Source organism: Saimiri boliviensis, chromosome 17 (assembly GCF_048565385.1).
Source record: "Saimiri boliviensis isolate mSaiBol1 chromosome 17, mSaiBol1.pri, whole genome shotgun sequence".
Classification (NCBI taxonomy): domain Eukaryota; kingdom Metazoa; phylum Chordata; class Mammalia; order Primates; family Cebidae; genus Saimiri; species Saimiri boliviensis.
In genome coordinates, this window is record NC_133465.1 from 43,751,904 (window position 1) to 43,777,063 (window position 25,160).

The following is a 25,160-nucleotide window of genomic DNA, read 5'->3' on the forward strand; positions in this document are numbered from 1 at the left end:
CCTGCCTCATCCTCTCACCACACCTGGCTATTTTTTGTTTGTTTGTTTTTTGAGACAGAGTCTCGCTCTATCACCCCGGCTGTAGTGCAGTGGTGTGATCTCAGCTCACTGCAACCTCCACCTCCCAGGTTCAAGCGATTCTTCTGCCTCAGCCTCCCCTGGCTAATTTTGTTTTGTTTTGTTTTGTTTTTTGTTTTTTGTTTTTTTTTTGAGACGGAGTTTCGCTCTTGTTACCCAGGCTGGAGTGCAATGGCACGATCTCGGCTCACCGCAACCTCCGCCTCCTGGGTTCAGGGAATTCTCCTGCCTCAGCATCCTGAGTAGCTGGGATTACAGGCACGTGCCACCATGCCCAGCTAATTTTTTGTATTTTTAGTAGAGACGGGGTTTCACCATGTTGACCAGGTTGGTCTCGATCTTTCGACCTTGTGATCCACCCGCCTAGGCCTCCCAAAGTGCTGGGATTACAGGCTTGAGCCACCGCGCCCGGCCTAATTTTTTTGTTTTGTTTTGTTTTGTTTTTAAAAAGTGGCATTGTTTTATTACTATCCGCAGGTGGGACCTGCATGAGGTGGCTGGTGTGCTGGGTTCAAGGGGTAAGGGGTAACGTCTGGGCTGTGGAGATGATGACAGAAAGGCTGGAAGGAAATGGGGTGGATTTGAAGGCCAGGCCTAAGAAGTCCTCAGGTCCGCTTCTGGGAAGGGACAGCCTTGAGGAAGGAGTCATGGCAAGCCATAGCTAGGCCACCAATCAGATTAAGAAATTCTGAGAAATCTAGCTGCCCATCACTGTTGGTGTCCAGTTTCTTCATCATGTGGTCAAGGACACCAGGGTCCTTCTGGTTTTTTGTGAAGGCAGCCAGTTCTGTATTCATGAAGCTCAGGAACTCCATCTTTGAGAGAGTGTAGTTATAACCATCTTTTCCAGCATACTTCTGGAAAACAGCAATCAGGGACTCGATGCACCGCTCAGTCTCTGTAGGGCTGGAGATTTTTGCCATGTTGTAGCCGAGTGAGGCGCACAGGAGGCTGCAGCTGGGAGTGGCGCTGAGAGCTCTGGGAGCGCAGCGTGCGGGTTTCCCCTGGCTAATTTTTATATTTTTAGTAGTGATGGGGCTTCACTATGTTGGCCAGGCTGGCCTCAAATTCCTGACCTCAGGTGATCCGCCTGCCATAGCTTCCCAAAGTGCTGGGATTACAGGCGTGAGCCACCGTGCCCAGCCTGTTTTTTATTACTTGTAGAGACAAGGTCTCACTATGCTGCCTAGTCTGTTCTTCAACTCCTAGGCTCAAGTGATCCTCCTACCTTGGCCTCCCAAAGTGCTGAGATTACAGGCATACACTGTGCCTGGCCATTAGTTGATTGGTTAATTAATCCATGCATTATCTTTCATCAAGATCCCTGTTTTACAGGAGGAAATATGCATTATCTTTCATCAGGATTCCTGTTTTTTGTTTTTGTTTTTAAAGATAGGGTTTCACCATGGTGGCCAGGCTGGTCTTGAACTCCTGACCTCAGGTGATCCACCCACCTCAGCCTCCCAAAGCGTGAGCCACAGTACCAGGCCGGAATTCCTGTTTTACAGGAGGAAATAGAGAATCAGAAGAGTTGGAGAATTTGCCCAAGGTCATACTCAAAAGACTAAAATATTTTGAAGGGCAATGCCCAGAAAATAGCAGGCATTGCTCATTGCTATGAAGAGCTTATTCACACAGAGTCATTTGTGAATTCTTTCCTTCAGAAATGATGACCGGCTGCCCCTCTGCATCCAGAGCTAATGCTGATTGCCAAAGCTGAGATGTACTTTCCTTTTAGACAAAAAGGTACATTTCACACTGAGGACAGCTCAGCTTGGTAACCTGTGGCCAAGGAGCACCTGATAGAGGGAACAGCTCAGGCTTTGAAGGCCTCCTGCCTGTGCTGTGCATGGGATCAGCTGATGGAGTTGGGATAATTCACTTGGGGAGCTTACTCAGCAGCCTAGTGGCCTTTTGGCCACCAAGCACCAACAACCGCCCATCCCCCAGCCCCGGTCCCCAAAAGCTTCCAGCTTAAACTGAGAAGTGCAGGGAGATGGTTTGGTTCAAACTCCAATTAGGAGGGAAGCTGATCACACACACTTTCAAATTCCAATTAGGAGAGAAGCTGCGCGCTCTCTCTCTCTCTCTCTCTCTCTCTCTCACACACACACACACACACACACACACACACACACTGAATTAAGTCTGGCAGTTACCAAAGGTTAATAATCGGACTTACTGTAGAATTAAGACAGAATGGCTTTGCTACTGAATTCCAAAAACCCTTCATCCAGGGTTCTCTCTTCTATCTCTAAGCTCACTTACAACACTGGTACACAATGTAGCCTTGAGGTATAAGTCTGAAAGGTTAGCACTGCCTGCATGACTTTAGGCAAGGTTCTTAGCCTGTTTCCATTTCCTCCTGTAAAATGGGACTAAATGGTGCCTTCCTTACAGTGTTGATACAAATTAAGTTTATTACTCTACCAAAGACACTTATTACAGGGCTAGTGTAAGTACCTAAAAAGATCATGTAGCCGGGCACGGTGGCTCAAGCCTGTAATCCCAGCACTTTGGGAGGCCGAGGCGGGTGGATCACGAGGTCAAGAGATCGAGACCATCCTGGTCAACATGGTGAAACCCCATCTCTACTAAAAATACTAAAAATTAGCCGGGCATGGTGGTGCGTGCCTGTAATCCCAGCTACTCAGGAGGCTGAGGCAGGAGAATTGCCTGAACCCAGGAGGCGGAGGTTGCGGTGAGCTGAGATCGCGCCATTGCACTCCAGCCTGGGTAACAAGAGCAAAACTCCGTCTCAAAAAAAGATCATGTAAAGAATGACTATTCACTAATCCTGTTCCATCAGTTAGAATCCAAGGTTGAGAGGCTGGCCTGAAGTCATCGAGCAGAAGAGCTAGAAACCCATCCTCTGCACCTCTTGACATTCCTAGGTTTCTGGATGCTCTGTCCTTCAACAGCTAAGTGATGCCATCACAGGAACTCTGTGAACTGTACTGACATGTCATTAGTTCAACAAATATTTATCGAAAGTCTACTATATGTCAGGCGCTCTCTCAGCTGAGCATACTAAATAAGGCAGCCAAGGTCACTGCATTAGGGAACTTACTGAGGGAAACTGGCAACAAATCAACAAATTTAAAATATACATTTAGATAGCGCTGGGAAGGAAATGGATGAGGTATCCTAAATATGTACAATATGGACCTTTGTTTTGTATCACTAAGAGGTTCACAGCCATCTGTCCAGGGCAAATGCGGTCTTGGTTTGACAGACCTGGCTCTGAATTCTGGCTCTAAGTGACCTTGGTCTGATGAGTCAATCTTTCTGCGCTCCCTTCCTCATCAGTAAAACAGGAATACTCACTGTTAAGGTTGTTGTACACATTGAAACGTAAAATCTCAGTGTTTACCATTTTTCACTTCAGGTGGGTCAACCTGGGACCGTGGAGGCCAGGTAGAACTGCAGGCTTGCACTGTATATTTCTGAGTGTTTGTTTTGGGAGCAGGTATATGGTAATGGGGTTTCTTGTGGGAGCAGTTGCTCCTTCTCTGCCATTTGATGAATGGCTTTTCTCAAACCTCACCTTCAGTGGAGAGATGTTCTCAGTGAATCATTGCTGTTCAGGACTTAATGCAGTCTTGTAAGAATCACAAGTTACTCTCTGTAACTCAGTAACCTCCAAAGTGCATTTAGAAATACTAGAACTTCTATTTATCATGTTTTCTACTTTCTCTTTTTTGTCTTATGATTACACAGTATGTGGTTATAACAGTCCAAGTAAATAATTTATAAACACATGGGGTATGCATGATCAAGTTTCTAACAGGATGTACATCAGAAAAGGGGAAAGGCCACATGGAGGCTACAGCCCTCATTTTGCTTGCTCAACATAAACTAAGAAAGGGTGTATTTCCATGAACTGGCCTGCAGGCACCACTATGCTAATATGCAGCAAGATTAAGGAAAGGGCCCAGTCTCCTAAATCCCAAACTAGTGCTTGTTCCAAGTTTCTGTGGCAGGGCAGGGAGTCGGGGGGAGAGGGGATACAACTAGAAATGAAATACGTGATGAAACTAAATGAACAGCCAACTTTTGGACCATCCATTTAGATGACACGTTAGCTTGAGAAACAGACAAAGCAGATGACCATCTCTGCTACTGCTTCAAACTCTCCAAACACAAAACCTCCATCTATTTTTCCCTATCTCATTTGTAGGACACTATTTGATCTGTATCACATTATACTATGTAGAGTCCATTTCAAAATGTGTCCTTCCTGTCCCCCCGCCAACACATAAACACACACCCCACACACCCCTCTCACCACACATTCCAACTTCTTTCAAACCATTTCACCTCCATGGAGGTGACACCATTTCAGACAAAAAATAAAAAATAAAAAAAAAATAAATGCAGCAGCAAGATGTTGAAAATAAAAATAAAGCGGACTTTATTTAGAAGATAAAGGTGGTGGTTATCGGTTTTGGTTAATCGAGTTGGGCTCAAGTGTTTTACAGGTCTTAAATGCCATCACACAGACTGGCATGCCAAGGGCATTCTGAATGCCAATTACAGACTGGAATTGTTTCAAAAACCAAGATGCTATCAAAAGCTGATGGAGTTTAGATTTCTCTTAAAGTCGGACTAACACACTTCTTAAATAGAGTAAATAGATTGCTTGCTTCTGAAAGTCAAAACACTATGCTGAGCAATTCCCCTCCCTTTCTCCACAAGTCCCTAAGGCAGTATTACAGTTGCCTCTGACAGCAAAAATTCCAACATTTCAACAGAGGGGGGCTGAGAACTGGGAAAAATGAAAAGCAAAATTAAATAAATGTAATTGATACAGGCAGCTGCCACTTGTGGCAAACCAAAGCCTAGTCCGATGCCCATTTTCTTCACATTTGCACTGACATCTTCCCAAGTAGACGGTAACTACATTCTTGAAGGAATGTGCCAAGACTAGGGTGGGGAAAGCCCAGACAGTGAGTGGACAGAATGCATTTTGCATCCAGTTACCTTAGGTGGTACAATTGATTTAAGGACAAATACCCAGACTATGGAAAATCCACTAGCAAATACTAGAAAAGAGGAGGATTAAATGCATAACCAGTGCAGAATAACTGCAAGGCACCAAGACCACATCCAACCAGCCCATTTCCTCCTCTCCACCATTGAATGGATCTGGGAGAAAGCATTAGTAACAGCACTCATCAACTGCTTCCCTGGAACAAAACATGACAAAACACACGGAAGGTTTTTTTCATTATGGTTCTCGGCGTACTTTATTCTCCTGCTGTCTAGCTAAGCAGCCCACACAGGACAGAAATGGGTAGCACTGAGGAATGATCAGATTTTTTTTTCTATCCCCAATATTTCTGCCCCCTCCCTAAGCCCTGACCCAACCCTATCTAATAATCAGGAATGGTTAGTACATCATTCTCTTTTAAACAACTGAAATGGAAACAAGGCATTAGAGGACCATGCCTCTTCTTAATAGGGCTTAGGAGCTGGTATGAGCTCTTTATTCACAATGGAGCGTCTCTCCTTCAAATACCTGGATTTTTTTTTTTTTTTTTTTTTGTACACTGGTTCATAGATCGGCACTTGACTCTGAACCTGGCACCAAAAGGCACAATATCCGATACCCTGTACAAGAGCTATTAGAGATGCTGCCATATGGATGGGTAAAACTGAGCCAATCCCACTTATGAATGGAAGGCTTGGACATGGAAGGGAAGATACAAACAAGCTGGAAAAAACACAAGCCCATACTTTTTGCTAGAGTGGAAATGAAAGTCTTGTTTTTTAGTCCTCTAAGGACCAGGAAGCAATTTTAAAACTTCCTTGGTTTTTCTGAAAGCAGCATATTCAAAATGCCAGCAGAAACTCCTAACAACTGCAAAACCAAGAGGATCAAAGCTCACCAACATCCCTTCTTATTGCTGAGTCTGAAATTCAGGGTGCCCTGTTCCCTTGTACAAGGGAAAATAATTAAAGTCTGATTTATGGTACTCATACCACATCACACTTCTAAAAAAATATTAAAGTGTGTGACCAGGGGAACGTTTGACACCATTTTATTAACCTTCAACTTCAGTGGAAAAATATAACCTTTTTCAAGTGCCATTTTCATCACAAGAGTTCTAGTTAGTGTGTGTATTCACACACACACAATTTTTTCTTTTTGTTGGTTGATTTTGAAGTGCAGCAAGAGACCAATACCGCATTGTAGTCAATCAAATAAAAGAACAGAAGGCCAAGCAGTTTCCAAACGGTTATTTTATCAGATTGTTTGAACATTAAATTTATCCTCTTTGCAATCCAAAATAGTTACCTGAAGTTTGCTGTTTTGTGTGTATGTGTGTTTACTTTTATCGTGTATTTTGTTTTTCTAAACTCTTTGGCACAATTTTCTGGGGGCGTTCAGACTGCCACAATACAAGTCAGGAGAGGGCGTTTTCTTTGTGCTGCCAATTCTGATCATTTAAATTTTGGTTTGTTTGGGTTGTGATTTATTTTGTTTTTGAAGTCTGCGTTCTTTATTTGTAACAATTGTACTTTTATTTTTCTATATCCTCTAACGCCAGAGTTTTTTTTTTCTCCCCCCTCCCCCCCACTTCTACATTCACAGTTGAACCATATTAGGAAAGGCGCCTTGATGAAAAGATCAGGATAGGAGCTCTGACCATTCGTCAGTGTTTTCCCTAGAGTAATAATAATTAAAAAAAAAAAAAAAAACAAAAACAAAAACAAAAAAAAACAAAAACAAAACCTAAAGAGCGTCTTTCCTCTTTTTGTTTTTTTTTTCTTTTGTTTTTTTTTTTTTGTTTTTTTTGTTTTTTTTTTTACATCTCTTGTGCTGCATCAGTAGACAGAACTTCGGTTAGTTTTTATGAAATGCAACATCTAACCCCTTGTTTTCTGGGAAAAAGAAAACTGCAATGACTTGAAGTTGAGAATGTGGATACCGCCTCATTCACACACACTCATTCTCAGACTGTAAAAAATCCCTCACCCTCCTTCTAGCTGGCAAGCATACAGTACCATGTGGCAAAGGTACAGCGAAGGTGGGCTTGAGACCCAGGCTCCATCTTTCTCCTCAGTAGCAAAGGCCAGGCTGCCTTTTACAACAAAGCACCACAGCTGAACCCAGTCCCTCCTCCTCTCCCAAACCAGTCATTCCACTCGGCACCGGCCAAAAGACAGAAAAGCTACTTCTAGCCTCTCCTGGGAAGAGATAGCTTTCTTTTTTCCTTTCTTTTTTTTTTTTTTTTTTTTAAGTAAGTAACTCCATTGTTTTCTCTTTTCCAAGATGGCCGATGTTATGGTTTTCTACGAAGTCAGTGCTTACTTAGCTCACTAACAGCGCTGCTGTTGGCGGCTGCGGCTGCTGCTGTGGCAGGATTTTCAATGTGGTGTGTTTTCAAGCCTCACTCACTCATCCTCTCATTCCCAAACATTCAGCATCCGTGCACACTCCTCACTTCCAGGTTTTTCAAAAGATTGGAGATTTCCAGTGGGGGTCCTCAGGTTATCATCCCAATGGTGACAGATCTGAAAACAGATGGAAAAAAAAAGTCAATCTCTGAGATCACATAAACTGAATGGAATTTGTCAACTTTTCAAGGATTGACACTCTTCCTTTGTGCCATTGACTCGCTCTTATTAGCACCTACATCAGAGGGTGGGAGGGAAACTCAAAAGAGCCAATTTTACTGAGATCTGCATGGTAAGATAACTAATTAAGAGGGAAAGAAATTGAAACTGTATTTCAGTCTGGGTGCAGTGGCTCACGCCTGTAATCGCAGCACTTTGGGAGGCAGAGGTGGGCAGATCACGAGGTCACAAGATCAAGACCTTCCTGGCTAACACAGTGAAACCCCGCCTCTACCAAAAATACAAAAAATTAGCCAGGCATAGTAGTGCATGCCTGTAATCTCAGCTACTCGGGAGGTTGAGGCAAGAGAAGAATCACTTGAACCCGGGAGGTAGAGGTTGCAGTGAGCCAAGATCACACCACTGCACGCCAGCCTGGACAACAAAGCAAGACTGTCTCAAAAAAAAAAAAAAAAAAAAAAAAAAAAAAAAAAAAAAAGCCTATAAATCCCAGCACTTTGGGAGTCTGAGGTGGGCAGATCACCTGAGGTTGGGAGTTCAAGACCAGCCTTGCCAACATGGTGAAACCCTGTCTCTACTAAAAATACAAAAATTGGCCCGGGCGCGGCAGCTCACACCTGTAATCCCAGCACTTTGGGAGTCCGAGGCAGGTGGATCATGAGGTCAAGAGGTTAAGAACAGCGTGGCCAAGATGGTGAAACCCTGTCTCTAGTAAAAATACAAAAAAAAAAAATTAGCCTAGTACAGTGGCGGACACATGTAATCCCAGATACTTGGGAGGCTGAGGCTGCAGTGAGCCAAGATCGTGCCACTGCACTCCAGCCTGGGTGACAAAGCAAGAGTCCGTCACACACACACAAAAATTAGTCAGGTGTAGTGGCTCGTGCCTGTAATCCCAGCTACTTGGGAGACTGAGGCAGAAGAATCACTTGAACCCAGGAGGGCAGAGATTATAGTGAGCTAAGATGGCGCCACTGTACACCTGGCAACAGAGCGAGATTGTCTCAAGAAAAAAAGAAAGTTAGTCGGGTATGGTGGCATGGCATGCACCTGTAATGCTAGCTATTCGGGAGACTGAGACAAGAGAGTTGCTCAAACCTGGGAGGTGGAGGTTGCAGTGAGTCAAAATTGTGCCACTGCACTCCAGCCTGGGCAACAGTGAGACTCCATCTCAAAAAGAAACACACACACACACACACACACACACACACACACACAGCAGGAGCCAGACAACTTTGACTTTGGAAATCTTCTGTAGAGCTAGGCAATGTCTAAAAGCACTGCTGTAAAGAAGAGGGCATGAGGAAAGGAATAAAAAACAGAAAAGAGAATTGGGGGAAATGACATTACTGATGATTTTATTAGGACTCAAAATACTCTTTCAGTGAATTCCAGTTATAAAAGTTATATTCTCCATCACTACGAGGAGTCAAACATTTGGCTCAAAGAAAAACTGAGGTTGCCTGACCCAGAAGCACCTAAATGGAAAAGAGTACAAACAAACAAAAAAAAATGCCACAAGGCAGTGCTTGCCAGAATGGCCTAAAGAAAACAGAACTCCCCTCCTCCAGGAAGTAGAAGAGGACAGTAGAAGCAAGATCTTACCAAGCTTGGTTCTTCAGTTTCCTCAGTTCTTTTGTTGCCCATGTAGCAAGGGTTTTTGCTTTGTTAGTCTTCGATCTCCGCCCTTCAGTTAACAATTCATGAATCATTGGCCTAGCTTCTACTAATTTCAGTACATCCTTCCCAAATGCTGTACATAAGTCCCTGTGCAAAATAAACACAGCTGAGAATGAGCTCTTGGCCCCATACCAGTATCATGTTTTGAGCCTTCCAAACCAGTGCTAAGCTGGCTATGGGTTTCTTAGCAAATTTCAGAGATAAATAAAACCCTCAATAGAGGTCACTAAACAGAGGCAATCTGTTGACCAACATCAGAGTTTAATGGAGTGCAATAGAGACCTTGAGGGTCTGGAATAAATATCACATGAACACTCAAAACAGGACATAAAGGGTTCTACAAAGAAGAAATCTCTGTGCCACAAGAAGTCAATTGTTGCTATCCATGCTACTCTCAAAATTACTTACATGTTTTCTCATTTTCCATGAGTAGTTCTATTCAGCTCTTAGAAGCAGGGTGTAACTTACCCTATTAGTCCAGCAGCACAAGCTACTACTCCATCTGTATGATCCTCATCTCCAGCAATATGGTCAATGAAAGACAGAATAAATTCTACTCTGGGTTGTACCAGCATCACATCCGCTACAAAAGAGAGAGAAGGTCTGATGCAGCTGTCCCTCATATAGCAGGACTACATCCTTTTTCAAAACTTCCAACTATTATACCCCTATCAATAAGGTCCAAGCTGGATAACTAGATGCACAGCATAGTTATATTAAATTATTCTTCCTTTGATTAATGTGTCATCCCCTCAAGTCAACAGAAGAGACAAATATTCCTCTTCCTACAGGCAAATATAGAAGGTTACGTAAAAAATTTTCCCAATCAGCAACAAGAACAAGTAATGGGAATTCTGATTCCCTCAAACTCCAATTTAGCTTGCAGGGGTGGGAAGGGGGTAGGAGACCTTCCACTCAGTTGACACAGGAAGCATTTATGTTGGTTTCCCGTCCCCCCGCCCCCCAACAGTCTTGCTGAATCTCATCCCTTGCAACACTCAAGATATATGAGAAAAAAAAGCAGAGGGCTGGGCACAGTAGCTCACACCTGTAATCCATAATTTTGGGAGGCCAACTGGCTGAGCTCAGGAGTTCGGGAGTGGCCTGGACAACATAGTGAAATCCCATCTCTACTAAAATACAAAAAGCCAGATGTGGTGGTTCATGCCTGTAGTCCCACCTACTCAGGAAGCTGAGGGATGAGAATCTCTTGAACTGGGGAGGTGAAGATTACAATGAGACACAATCATGCCACTTGTACTCCAGCTTGGGTGACAGAGTGAGACTGTCACCAAAAAATAAAAATAAAAAGGCTGGGCACAGTGGCTCAAGCCTGTAATCCCAGCACTTTGGGAGCCCGAGGGGGGCAGATCACTTGAGGTCAGGAGTTCAAGACCAGCCTGGGCAACAAGGCAAAAACCTCGCCTCTACTAAAAACAAAAAAATTAGCTGGGCGTAGTGGCAGATGCCTGTAATTGCAGCTACTCTGGAGGTTGATACAAGAGAATCGCTTGAACCTGAGAGGTGGAGGTTGCAGTGAGCCAAGATCACACCACTGTACCCTAGCCTAGGCGAGAGTAAGACTCCATCTCAAAAAAAAAAGGCAGAGCAAAAAAGTCTAGAGTCTTCCCCAAGCCACTCACTTCATTAGGGCACTGCTCCCCCTTCTCCCTGCCTTTAAGCAACAGGTGCTAGTTCACAAGCGAGCTACAGAATGACAGACATAGCCCATCTGGCTAAGTGCACACTGGCCAGTGGACGAAGGGTTGTATACTCAACGGTGTACGTTTTCCTGATCCCCCTTCAATCCCTGGACAATTCCGGTATAGGCTTCCAAGCAGCTTTCCCTTAGCTCATTCAAATAATCCACCATGTCATAGTCTGACTGTAAGACACAAAGAACAAAGAACAGAACCTACATTGTGCTGATCGCCTTTGGCTGCATGTTTGTCAACAGTCCCTCCAATTAGAGTTGGACTTAAAGAACAGCCAAGATAGCTTCAAGCTTACCTTGTCCACCTGGGCTTGGGAGGCCTGCTGAAGAGTATTCAATACAACCTCTAAGTATTTTTTAAACTCTCCACCAATAGCGAGGGCAATATCACCAAACACTGACAGAATCTGCGGCTTCACAGACCTGTGGACGTTCTCATTCTGACAAGGAACAAAAGGAAAAGTGAATAAAAAATCAAAACTTGTTTGGTCCAAAGGTTCAAGAAACTCATTTCTAACAAGCAACTATTGATTTTAAATATTTGGATGGGCCGGGCGCAGTGGCTCAAGCCTGTAATCCCAGCACTTTGGGAGGCCAAGGCGGGTGGATCATGAGGTCAAGAGATCAAGACTATCCCGGTCAACATGGTGAAACCCCGTCTCTACTAAAAATACAAAAAATTAGCTGGGCATGGTGGCACGTGCCTGTAATCCTAGCTACTCAGGAAGCTGAGACAAGAGAATTGCCTGAACCCAGGAGGCGGAGGTTGCGGGGAGCCGAGATCGCGCCATTACACTCCAGCCTGGGTAACAAGAGCGAAACTCTGTCTCAAAAAAATAAAATAAAATAAAATAAAAAAATAAAAAAATTTTGGATGGTCCTTTACAGCTTACAAAACCTTTCCCATTTGCACCTCACATTAATTCTAAGAAGCCAGCCCAGGTACTGTTATTCTCACTTTACACATGAAGAGACTGACTTAAGAGTCAATCAAGGCCGGGCGCGGTGGCTCAAGCCTGTAATCCCAGCACTTTGGGAGGCCGAGGCGGGTGGATCACGAGGTCAAGAGATCGAGACCAGCCTGGTCAACATGGTGAAACCCCGTCTCTACTAAAAATACAAAAAATTAGCTGGGCATGGTGGCGTGTGCCTGTAATCCCAGCTACTCAGGAGGCTGAGGTAGGAGAATTGCCTGAACCCAGGAGGCGGAGGTTGCGGTGAGCCGAGATCGTGCCATTGCACTCCAGCCTGGGTAACAAGAGCAAAACTCCGTCTCAAAAAAAAAAAAAAAAAAAGAGTCAATCAAGTGACTTGTCTGAGAACACAGAAGCAAAGTAGCAAAGCTGGGTATAAAGCTTAAAGACACACATAATAATTAATGATGGCTATCTCTGGAGAGAGGTATAATATACAAATGGTCCCCTACTCATGATGGTTTGATTTTTCCACTTTACAATGTGTTTATTGGGACCTACATGCATCATAAGTCAAGGAACATCGTATTTACTATTCCTCTGCATTTTACTGTTTAAAAAATCTCTAGTAGAGCACATGTTCCTTTAATTAACTTTACAATCTTTCGTGGCCAGGCGCAGTGGCTCACGCCTGTAATCTCAGCACTCTGAGACGCTGAGGTGGACGGATCATGAGGTCAGGAGATTGAGATCACCCTGGTCAACATGATGAAACCCTGCCTTGACCAAAATTACAAAAATTAACTTCGCGTGGTGGTGTGCGCCTGTAATCCCAGATACTTGGAAGGCCGAGGCAGGAGAATCGCTTGAACCTGGGAGGCAGAGGGTGCGGTTCAGCTAAGATTGCGCCACTGAACTCCAGCCTGGTGACAGAGGTAGACTCCGTCTCAACTTTACAATCTTTCTTTAACATAATCTGTGAAATGAACAACTCCTCTCTTTATAAGCCCACAGCCAATGTTCTAGAAACTTACAGCTCCCTGTCACTGATGTTGATTTTTTTTTTTGGTGGTGGGAGGAAACAGTTTCACTCTTTTCCAGACTGGAGTGCAATGGCGCAATCTTGACTCGGCGCAATCTTGACTCACCGCAACCTCTGCCTCCAAGGTACAAGTGATTATTCTGCCAAAGGCTCCCGAGTTGGGATTACAGGCGCCTGCCACCATGCCCAGTTAGTTTTTGTAGCAGAGATAGGGTTTCACCATATTGGCCGGGCTGGTCTTGAACTCCTTTGTGATCCACCTGCCTCACACTCCCAAAGTGCTGGGATTACAGGTATGAGCCATCACAGCTGGCCTGATGTTGACATTTAACTATCATTCCAACTGTTGATTTCTTCAAAGACTGGTTAATTAGATTGTGTGTAGATACTCACCCCCAAGTTTTCCAGAAGCAGCTGCATCACCTCGTCACAGAAAGGTATGATGTTGGATTGCAGGGCACGGCATAAGTCTCCCACTAAGCCCACAGCTGCCAAACAAACCTGCCAAGAATCAAGGATATAATCTTCAAACAGAAAGGCTGCCTGCTGGGGTAAGATATTACTTTTACCTAGCTGCTGGGCCTTTATCACTTGAACCTAAAGTCAAAGGAGAAAACATCTTCCCTCTGCCTAATTTTTTAACAACCAATACAGCAGGAAGTAGACAAAGACTATCTGAGAGATATTACTGACAAAAGTTTAAAAAAAAAAAAAAAAAAAAAAAAGCCTTGCTCTCCAGGGTGCTGGTAACTTTATAGCTGCTCCTGCATCAGTACTGTCTAGGCAAATAGTCATCTTGTGAGCCTTTATCTGGTGCATCTAATAACTTGTTTTTCATGGACTACTTCCAGCTCAAATGCTCAGGCAATGAATAAAGCAGCTTGCCTTTTAGGACAATGTATAACAAAAAACTACCTAAGGTGTAAGAACCTGGTTTTATCTGCACTACAGTGGCTATCAGGTATAAATGAGAATATACTATTTTGAAAAGCATATCCTACCTGGTACTCAGCATAATTTTTTAATCCAATGCCCAGGAAGGGTTTAAAAGCCTCCATGTACTTGAGGAATTCACCTCCTAACACTGTAATGAAACAAACTATTAGTCAATGACAGCACCACAAGGTAACAGAGTAGGCCAAAATAACCCATCCTACCTCTCCCCAAATGTACTCATTCCACTCAACAGGTGAGGTGGAATGTGAGTCAGTTACCGATTTATCATGAAGACACTGAAGGCTTACATAAGCCACATTTATTATTGATGGAAAGGTCCTAATTCTTATGCCACAGAGACAATGCTAACTCTCCAAAGAATAGGGCTTTACTCCGGCGAATACAATAAAATGGTATGGACCTCAAGGAATGTTGAGGTTAATTTTAAATGGGCTGAACCAGCAATACTGCCTCTTGTCCACCCCCTCATCTGATAATAGCGTGTCCTTTCTGCAGGCCAGCTTCAAAGCAGGGTCCTTCGGCAATCCCATCAAGGGCTTAACAAGCCACGGTAAGGAAAAGTAGCAGTGGACTTCAGATCCAAACCAGCCACTCCAGGAGCCAAAATTAACTTCCGTGCCCTTTCAGAAGGGTGGTCAAATTTTGACAGAACAGTTGCACATAGACTGTTTATGCCAAAAATAGGTCTGGTCCTCAGGAGAGTGGTCCTTAGGTAAATGGCCTAAGTAATCTACTTATAAGCCACCCCTGAAGAGGCATTCCAGATTCTTTAAGTGCTTTGTAATGGCCCTTCAAAGAGTCTTAAGTCAGATATGGCTTCCCTAAAGCAATGTTGCAGTCACACATGAAAAATCAGAAAATCAATTCCTAGAATGTGCTCAGTGTTTCATTTCATCCCATACTAGGCACCATGGTGTGTCAATCTGAGCCCAAAGCATTACAACCCAAACCAGGTGATGGCAAGTACCAGGAAAGAAAATAGAAACTTTTGGCTGGGCACAGTGGCTCATGCCTATAATCCCAGCTACTCAGGAGGCGGAGGCAGGAGAATCGCTTGATCCTGGGAGGCGAAGGTTGTGGTAAGCTCATGCTACTGTACCCCAGCCAGGGCAACAGCAAAACTCCTTTTCAAACAAACAAAAAAACACTCAGCCAGTCTTAGCTGCAAACTGACTCCACATTTAAACAGACTGACGAGGCAGTAAGGCAGTTATACAAATTTACATTTAAGTTCAATCTAACTTTGAAGTGACTCATGCCACAGTAAAAGGATTATGCTTTCTGCAGTTAAAAATTCTTTAACGTCCTGGCATGGTGGCTCACATCTATAATTCTAGCACTTTGGGAGGCTGAGGCAGGAGCATCACTTGACTCAGGAGTTTGAGACCAGTGTGGGCAACACGGCAAAACCCCGTCTCTACCAAAAATATACAGATTAGTCAGGCATGGTGGTGTGCATCTGCAGGCTAAACTACGGGTGTGTCGGGGAGGGGGGTGAGGGTGGGGCTCAGGTGGAAGAATCACTTGAGCCCAGGATGTGGAGGCTGCAGTGTGCCAAGATCATGCTACTGCACTCCAGCCTGGGTGAAAATTATTTAAGGCCATTGAAATGCCTGCATTCTAAAGACTTTCCCTGACCAGACAGTATTTTTCACCGACCTTCCACCAGTGTGCTAACTGCCATCAGGGCATCCTCTTGTACTCCCCCAGACCCAGCTGTGCTTTGGAACATCCTTAACAGGGAGGCCATGACCACATCAGAGATCTGCAATGCATCTTGATGTTGCACTTTCCGAAGAACATTCTGTGAAATGAATAAGAGTTCGAGATCAGTTGATTCCAAATCTCCCAATCAGAATAGTACACCTTCTTTTTAAAAATCAATTAAGTCCTTTGATTTTTTTTCTCTTTTGCGAATGCCAAATGTACTTTTTATACTCAAAAAGTCTGACAATACCAATCATTAGCAATACTTTTTATTTTATTTTATTTTATTTTATTTTATTTATTTTTTTTTTTTGAGATGGAGTTTCGCTCTTGTTAACCCAGGCTGGAGTGCAATGGCATGATCTCGGCTCACCGCAACCTCCGCCTCCTGGGTTCAGGCAATTCTCCTGCCTCAGCCTCCTGAGTAGCTGGGATTACAAGCACACACCACCATGCCCAGCTAATTTTTTGTATTTTTAGTAGAGACGGGGTTTCACCATGTTGACCAGGCTGGTCTCGATCTCTTGACCTCGTGATCCACCCGCCTCGGCCTCCCAAAGTGCTGGGATTACAGGCTTGAGCCACCGCGCCCGGCTTACTTTTTTTTTTTTTGAGATGGAGTTTCACTTGTCGCCCAAGTTGGAGCGCAATGGCGCAATCTCGACTCACTGCAACCTCAGCCTCCTGGGTTCAAGCGATCCTCCTGCCTCAGTCTCCCAAGTAGCTGGGATTACAGGCGCACATCACCACACCTGGCTAATTTTTTGTATTTTTAAGAGAGACGAAGTTTCTCCATGTTGGTCAGGCTGGTCTCAAACTCCCGACCTCAGCTGATCTGCCCACCTCGGCCTCCCAAAGTGCTGGGATTACAGGCATGAGCCACTGCACCTGGCCCTCCCGCTGCTTTTTTTTTTTTTTTTTTTTAAAGACAAGAGTCTTGCTCTGTCGCCCAGGCCGGAGTGTAGTGGTGTTATCTTGGCTCACTGCAACCTCCACCTCCTGGGTTCAAGCAATTCTTGTGCCTCAGCCTCCCAAGTAGCTGGGATTATAGGCACACAACACAGTGTGTCCAGCTAATCTCAAACTCTTGACCTCAGGTGATCCACCCGCCTTGGCCTCCCAAAATGCTGGGAATACAGGGGTGAGCCACTGCGCCCAGCCAGCAATACATTTTAACATCTCCCAGTTTCTGAATTTCTCAATTCAGAACCAATGTGAGCTGATCCTCCATTGTGCAGAAGGTCATGTCCTCTGCATTTTTTATGTCTTACTGTCTGACAAATCCATGCTGGTAGCCTCCATAGTCTAGTCTTACTAGATAGTTAAATTACTTCAGCTTTAGAGAAAGCCCTGTTACCTTATAGCTCTTTTTCATAAAACAAACAAAAAGCAACCCTTCCTGTATCCTACCCATTTACAGATGGTCTAGAAATAATCTTGATAAAAATCAAACCAACTTGGCTTCTCTCAATTCAATATACATTCATCAAACATTCCTTCCTCTTGTTTCAACTAACGTCACTGACATTAGGTCAAACAGCAAATGTTTCAAAAGACGATGGTACAGCCGGGCGCGGTGGCTCAAGCCTGTAATCCCAGCACTTTGGGAGGCTGAGGCGGGTGGATCACGAGGTCAAGAGATCGAGACCATCCTGGTCAACATGGTGAAACCCCGTCTCTACTAAAGATACAAAAAAATTAGCTGGGCATGGTGGCACGTGCCTGTAATCCCAGCTACTCAGGAGGCTGAGGCAGGAGAATTGCTTGAACCCAGGAGGCGGAGGTTGTGGGGAGCCGAGATCGCGCCATTGCACTCCAGCCTGGGTAACGAGAGCGAAACTCCGTCTCAAAAAAAAAAAAAAAAAAAAAAAAAAAAAGACGATGGTACAAACTCAAGGCTTTATTTTTAGCCAACTGAACTATAGCTGGAAACCAAATCTGACTGAGCTAGGCTTGAATAACCTAATTAAAAACCAAGAGTTCTTTTGTTTTCCAAAATCAAAAAACAAACCATTCAAGCTGTCAACACAAATGAGCTATACAGCTGGGAGGAACCATCAAACATCAAGTAGTTTCCTTCTCTACACCGTGACATTAGTTGAAACAAGAGCAAAGAAGGGAGGTTTGATGAGTGTACACTGAGTTGGGAGAAGTCGAGTTGATTTGAGTTTATCAAGATTATATCTAGACCATCTGTAAATAAAGTAGGATTTGAATCTTTCTAGACAGTGAGGAAAGGCCGGTGGGAAATTTCTCTCCCAATCCATCAATCACAAACCAAAGTCTTCTGAGAACAGCTTCTGATCAGCATCATCTATACCATTTTTCAGTTCTGTGTATACATTAACTTGTCATACTGAGATATTAATTATCTTCCCTGGAGTTACTAAGAAATGATATGGCACCATCATACCTGAAGAGTTGCGCAGAGTAAAGACTGAAGGTCATTGAACTGGATTCTATCGGATGTGCTCTGGATATGTGACTACAAGGAAAAGAAGAAAACATACTCTATATAACCATTCAATAATCTTCCCTAATGCTAACACAGGAAAGTAAACAACAAACCCACAATATATATAACACATGTATGAGTAAACCATGACAAGCAATGCTAACATTAAGGTGTAATTTTTTCTTTAATAAGCTTCTTATCTTTCTGAGAAAATATATAAACACCAAAAAGACAGAACAGGCTGTAAAACAGACCTAGGTGTCTAAAGTAGACCTATGCGTCCAAACTACCGCTCTATGCCCACCCAGAGTCAGGGGCCTTCTTAGGTCTTACCTCCATCTGAAGCACCTGCTGCAGTCGCTCCATGATGACCAAAGTCGTTTTCTGGACAGCAGGGTAACAATCCTTGGCACTGTTTTTCACAATTTCCATCAGAGATTCATATGCAGAACTCCTCAGGTTGTTCTGGTGTCCATCAGGTCTGTAAAGAACACAGCAGAAATCTTAGAAAGGACAGAGAATAATATAGAGAATACAGACACTGTCTTGCCAAAAATAATAACTTAGAAACTGGTAGGACTGCAGACATGGTTTTGAGTTTGGAAACACAATATCTAAGAACCAAATCTTCAAGTCCTTTGAGCCAACAGTTACGTTCATTATGGTCTCCAGACAGTTAAAATTTAGAATGGCCCTTTAGGAAATGAGCTAAAATTACAGAGGGAAAAATGGTTTGAAATGGTAAAGAACCATGTTAACAATTTAGCAGGTTGTCTGAATAGCTATGAAGAAAATACCCCAATTTTCTTGGTCGGGCACAGGTGGCTCATACCAGTAATCCCAGCACTTAGGAGGCTGAGGTGGGCAGATCACCTGAGGTGTCAGGAGTTTGTGACCAGCCTGGCCAACATGGTGAAACCTCATCTCTACTGAAAGTATAAAAATTAGCTAGGCACATTGGTGAGCACTTGTAGTCCCAGCTATGTGGGAGGCTGAGGTATGAGAATCGCTTGAATCTGGGAGGTTGCAGTGAGCCAAGATCACGCCATTGCACTCCAGCCTGGGTGACAGGAGTGTGACTCTGTCTCAAAAAGTAAAGAAAAAAGAGAAAACATTTTGTGCTCAGCTCCCTTCTTTAGGTATAGCTGACATAAAGCATGAATCATTAAAGGTTGTCTCCAACTTATAAACCCCTTTAAACAACATTTCAAAAGTTTGTTTATAAGTCAACTGTATTTACCCCAAGTTCTTGATCCCATATAAAAATACGATAGTTGTCGGGGAGTGGTGGCTCATGCCTGTAATCCCAGCACTTTGGAAGGCCAAGGCGGGTGGATCACGAGGTCAGGAGATGGAGACAATTCTGGCCAACATGGTGAAACCCCGTCTCTACTAAAAATACAAAAATTAGCTGGGCGTGGTGGTGTGTGCCTGTAGTCCCAGCTACTTAGGAGAATGAGGCAGGAGAATCGCTTGAACCTGGGAGGCAGAGGTTGCAGTCAGCTGAGATCGCACCACTGCAATCTAGCCTGGGCGACAGAGAGAGACACTCCGTCTCAAAAAAAAAAAAAAAAAAAAAAAAAAAAATCAAACAAACAAAAAAGGAAGTCAATGATTTGGTGTGGCAATCAAATTAATAATGAGTGCTATCATTTCTCTTACAACAAAATACTCTTGTTAACTGTCAACACTGCAAAATGACGTAACCTCTCTAGATCAATTACTCTTTAAAAAGAAAGTAGATAAATTATACTATTTTTAGATTTCAGCTGTAAACGGAACAATTCTAAGGTAGGCAGAATCTGTATTTCTTTCTCTATCTTTAAACAAACCAATCAATCAATCATGGGATTCTTATATTTTTTGAGACGAAGTTTCACTCTTGTTGCCCAGGCTGGAGTGCAATGGCGCAATCTCAGCTCTCTGCAACCTCCACTTCCGCTTTCCAGGTTCAAGCAATTTTCCTGCTTCACCCTTCCGAGTAGCTGGGATTACAGGCATGCGCACCACGCTTCGCTAATTGACAGTCTCACTCTGTCCCACAGGTTGGAGTGCAAGGGCGCCATCTCGGCTCACTGCAACCTCTGCCTCATGGGTTCAAGCGCCCGCCACCATGCCCAGCTAATTTTTGTATTTTTTAGTAGAGACGGGGTTTTACCATATTGGCCAGGCTGGTCTCAAACTCCTGACCTCAGGTGATCCACCTGCGCTGGCCTCCCAAAGTGCCGGGATTACAAGCGTGAGCCATCATGCCTGGCAGGATTCTTTTAATTCCTCTAGAGAAGGTAGAGTCTTGTCCTTTCTCACTATACTTCTATGATTAAGCTAGATATCCTCCACACAGAAGGCAACAGAACTTGGATGCAAAGATGTCCCTCATTTTTTTTTTTTTTTTTTGAGACGGAGTTTCGCTCTTGTTACCCAGGCTGGAGTGCAATGGCACGATCTTGGCTCACCGCAACCTCCACCTCCTGGGTTCTGGCAATTCTCCTGCCTCAGCCTCCCGAGTAGCTGGGATTACAGGCATGTGCCACCATGCCCAGCTAAAGATGTCCCTCATTTTTGTGGAATATCAGTTACCTGTCTGTAGTCTCTAGGAGCTTCTGAACTATGAGTTCAAATGAAGAAGATAAACAGTAAGTAGCTGGTTCTTCCTGATCATCAGCAACATCTGCAGCTTCATAAGCAGCTTCAGCCAGACTCGAGAAAGCCTGAAATGCAGGTAAGTTTAATGTTAGTTCTGAAATAACCCCACATCTTAGGATTACCTCATTTTTCATTAGGCCATTTTCGGGCTGTCAGTGAACCTCCAGTTTTTTTTTTTTTTCAAGGTCAACCTTTTAGTTATCTTTTACATTGACTATTTATTTGATTTGTACTTTCTGTTCACCCTGTCTTGATAATCTGACAACTCTCTAAGCAGCAGAGTATTTTCAGCAACAACTGCCGTTTCATTTCTTATGTTTTCAATCACAAAAATCCTGTCTGATAATCTGACAACTCTCTAAGCAGCAGAGTACTTTCAGCAATACCTGCCGTTTCATTTAGTCTGTTTCCATTCACAGAAAGACTCTGAGCCCCATTCCTTCCTTATTTGAACCTCCTCTGCTTAACAAATTACATTAGGCCATACTGACTCAGCATTTAGGCTACCTACCTTCCTTCCCTCTTGCTCTCTTCTCAGCAATTACAGTTCTTGTAGCCAACAACTCTCTACCTTAATCAAAACTTTTTGTCCCCAAGTAATTTAAGAAAGCAAGCCAAGTCCAGATAGTTTCCCCACTGGGTTACCATGGCTGTTCTAAGTGGTTCAGGAACCAGTAACCATGAGTCAACTGCTCCCACTGGCTCTTGCAGTTGGAATCTCCCCCACATTTTAACCGAATAAATAAGAAAGAAAACGCTATTCAGAAAAAGCCTTCCAGTGAGGCAGATCCATTTCTCTCCCACACCTTCTACTTTCTTGCCAATGGTGCAGGCAAGCGCCTTTTCTCACCAGGAACAAAATCCCTTACCCAGCACACATTTGAAGCCACTCTGGGTTCAGCACTGAGGCCCTCAATCAGACACTGCAGCAGGGGAGCCAAATAGACATCATTGATGGCAGCTTCAGGGAGCAGCTCACAAATTCTGCCTACGGTCCATGCAGCTGTATCTCGAACAACTACACTGGGGTCTTTCATTAATTCTATTAGGGTGGGCATAGCCTGAAAAAATAACGATTATTAGCAAAGTAAAACAAAAATTAAAATTCATGCTACCTTCTACCTCAGAAAAAGAAATACTAATTGATGGGTTAACTCAAAAAAGTCACCAAGATCCGTTCGTAATTTTACAAGAGATGGTATCAAACACCTTTCAAAATATTTGAAAATAACTTTCAAAACTCCAGTTCAGAATTTTATATTCAGAATTAGGTGTAAATGCTTTCAGTAGTCTGCAATGAATTATTCAGATAGACGGCCAGCCATGATGGCTCATGCCTTTAATCCTAGCACTTTGGGAGGTCAAGGCAGGCAGATCACTTGAGGTTAGGAGTTCGAAACCAGTTTGGCCAACATGATGAAACCCTGTCTCTACTAAAAATACAAAAATTAGCCAGGCGTGGTGATGGGTGCCTGTAGTCCCAGCTACTCAGGAGGCTGAAACAGGAGAATTGTTTGAACCCAAGAGGCAGAGGTTGCAGTGAGCCAAGATTGCAGCATTGTACTCCAGCCTGGGTAAGTGAGACTCCATAACAAAAAAGAATTACTCAAAATTCCCAGGATACAGTTATGAAGGCATCTGGCTATATCCAGAAAGACTGAATGCCTTAAGCACTAAACTCAAGTACAATAAACTCTTTTTTTATTCCTTGAGACGGAGTTTCACTCGTTACCCAGGCTGGAGTGCAATGGCATGATTTATAATAGCAAAACAAGCCTAATGTTTTGATAAGGACATTTTCATTACATAAATGCCATTTTGTCCAACTAACAGATTAATAATGCTATTATTAAAAATTACGGGGAATCAGTGCTAGGTGCAAAAAAAATTATCGGGAAATGTTTACAACATAGTAATTAAGTGAAAAAACAAGTTGTAAAACAATCTGCACAGGAAGATCCTGTTGCACACACGTGCACACAGGAAAAAGCTGCAAGGATAAATACAGAGTTAAGATTGGTATTTCTGGGCAATGAAATTAAAAGTGACTTTTATTTTTTGGCATTTTTCAAAAGTCTCTGGATCATGCTGCCTTACGTAATTAAAAACCTGAGAAATATTTTTTACCTTTACTGAAAGGAAACAGCTATCTAGAAATAACCTTTGTAGATGACAATTTACAGTTTTGTTTTGAAAAATAAAGATATGGGCCGGGCGCGGTGGCTCAAGCCTGTAATCCCAGCACTTTGGGAGGCCGAGGCGGGTGGATCACAAGGTCGAGAGATCAAGACCATCCTGGTCAACATGGTGAAACCCCGTCTCTACTAAAAATACAAAAAATTAGCTGGGCATGGTGGTGCATGCCTGTAATCCCAGCTACTCAGGAGGCTGGGGCAGGAGAATTGCTTGAACCCAGGAGGCGGAGGTTGCGGTGAGCCGAGATCGCGCCATTGCACTCCAGCCTGGGTAACAAGAGCAAAACTCCGTCTCAAAAAAAAAAAAAATAAATAAAAAAAAAAAAAAATAAAGATATGCAAGTTTAAATATTAAATATCCTACTTTCCACTCCAAAAATCCCTTAGCTTCACCTGTATAACTAGTGGTTTGAGCTGACTGGGCTCTGGTCCTTCCAAGATACAACCAAAAGCCATCACTGCTGCATCCCGGTACCGCCAATCTGGGTTCTTGATGTGTTCTTTAATGAAAGGGAGGACATGTGGGACAATGTCATCTTCACAGCAGGTAGCCAAAAGCATGAGGCACACCCCTGCTGCTTTGCAGGGGTTCCAATCATCATCATCGTCATTTTCGTCCTGGTGAAAGAATATGGCACTAGTTAAGATTTTGTCCAAAGAATCATTTAAACTCTAAAGGTCCTCTGACTACTCTCGAACATTTTCAGAACTGAAACTTCAGGGAAGAAATATAAGACCTTTATATTTTATCTCTTCCACAAACATCACAGCATAGCCTTTGTTAAACAAGAGTCAGATGGAAGAAGATTCCATTTAGTACCACACAACAAGAATGAAAAAATTTCAACTACATGCAAAACATTTAGAATAAAATGCAAAACGAGTGTATGCTGCATGAAGTCCAAAATCGGTCAGATGTGGCGGCCCACACCTATAATCCCAGCACTTTGGGAGGTCAAGGTGATCACCTGAGGTCAGGAGTTTGAGACCAGCCTGTCCAACATTTTTAGAAGAAACCCCGTCTCTTCTAAAAATATAAAAATTGGCCAGGTGTGGTGGCATGTGCCTGTAGTCCCAGCTATTCAGGAGGCCAAGGCAGGAGAATTGCTTGAACTTGGAAGGCAGAGGTTGCAGTGAGCAGAGATTGGCCGCTGCACTCCAGCCTGTGGGACAGAGTGAGACTCTCTCTCAGAAAAGTCCAAAATTAACAAAAATTAATCTATGGGGTAAAAGGCCAGGAAAGTGAGGGGGTTCATGATTGGGAAGAAGACATGTTTCAATCAAAAGTTCAAAAATCAGGCGAGGCACAGTGGCTCACACCTGTAATCCCAGCACTTTGGGAGGCCGAAGCAGACAGATCACTTGAGTTCAGGAGTTTAAGACCAGCCTGGGCAACATGGTAAAACCTCATCTCTACTAAAAATACAAAAATTAGTTGGGCATAGGGGCACACACCTGTTAAGCCCAGCTACTTGGGAGGCTGAGGCAAGAGAATCGCTTAAACCTGGGAGATGATGGTTGCAGTGAGCCATGACTGAACCACTGCACTCCAGCCTGGGTGACAGAGCAAGACTCTGTTTCCCCCACCGAAAAAAACAAAATACAAAAAACAAAGACAAGTAAGAAAGTTCAAAGAAGAGAGATTCTACTAATATCTCCCCCTTAAGTTAGAATCCAAGGTATAGCTTCCTAACTGTGGCCATTTATACCACATAGTAATTTAAGGCAGGTTGTCTATGCAGTTTCAGAAACCATCAAAGAACAATTTGTTCTCAAACAAGAAAAGCACAATAAAAATATACAAAAGTAGCCGGGCACGGTGGCTCAAGCCTGTAATCCCAGCACTTTGGGAGGCTGAGGCGGGTGGATCATGAGGTCAGGAGATCGAGACCATCCTGGTCAACACGGGTGAAACCCCGTCTCTACTAAAAATACAAAAAATTAGCTGGGCATGGTGGCACGTGCCTGTAATCCCAGCTACTCAGGGGGCTGAGGCAGGAGAATTGCCTGAACCCAGGAGGCGGAGGTTGCGGTGAGCCGAGATCGCGCCATTGCACTCCAGCCTGGGTAACAAGAGCGAAACTCCGTCTCAAAAAAAAAAAAAAAAAAAAAAAAAAAAATATATATATATATATATATATATACACACACAAAAGTAAAACTACTAAGTCAAAAGATTAAAAATAAC

General features: G+C 43.5%; 2 protein-coding genes across 2 annotated transcripts in view; both read right to left on the reverse strand.

Annotated features, from left to right (window-relative positions):
• Window positions 1–529: 529 nt before the first annotated feature.
• On the reverse strand, window positions 530–1,144 carry LOC101029472 (protein S100-A11). Its single transcript, XM_003931204.4, has one exon. It carries the CDS (start codon window positions 999–1,001, stop codon window positions 684–686), a length of 318 nt encoding a protein of 105 aa, XP_003931253.1. The 5' UTR covers window positions 1,002–1,144; the 3' UTR covers window positions 530–683.
• A 4,155-nt stretch (window positions 1,145–5,299) lies between these two features.
• The window catches only part of KPNB1 (karyopherin subunit beta 1), a 37,165-nt gene continuing 17,304 nt past the window's right edge, over window positions 5,300–25,160 (reverse strand). The window contains exons 10-22 of the mRNA XM_010341825.3: window positions 23,366–23,590; window positions 21,647–21,838; window positions 20,712–20,842; window positions 18,465–18,612; window positions 18,090–18,161; window positions 15,629–15,773; window positions 14,014–14,096; window positions 13,406–13,513; window positions 11,353–11,496; window positions 11,122–11,227; window positions 9,811–9,925; window positions 9,268–9,429; window positions 5,300–7,599 (exon numbers count right to left, since the gene is read on the reverse strand). Of these exons, the coding sequence (XP_010340127.1) occupies window position 7,599; window positions 9,268–9,429; window positions 9,811–9,925; window positions 11,122–11,227; window positions 11,353–11,496; window positions 13,406–13,513; window positions 14,014–14,096; window positions 15,629–15,773; window positions 18,090–18,161; window positions 18,465–18,612; window positions 20,712–20,842; window positions 21,647–21,838; window positions 23,366–23,590 (1,632 nt within the window). The 3' untranslated portion in view covers window positions 5,300–7,598. The remainder of the gene's footprint in view (window positions 7,600–9,267; window positions 9,430–9,810; window positions 9,926–11,121; window positions 11,228–11,352; window positions 11,497–13,405; window positions 13,514–14,013; window positions 14,097–15,628; window positions 15,774–18,089; window positions 18,162–18,464; window positions 18,613–20,711; window positions 20,843–21,646; window positions 21,839–23,365; window positions 23,591–25,160) is intronic.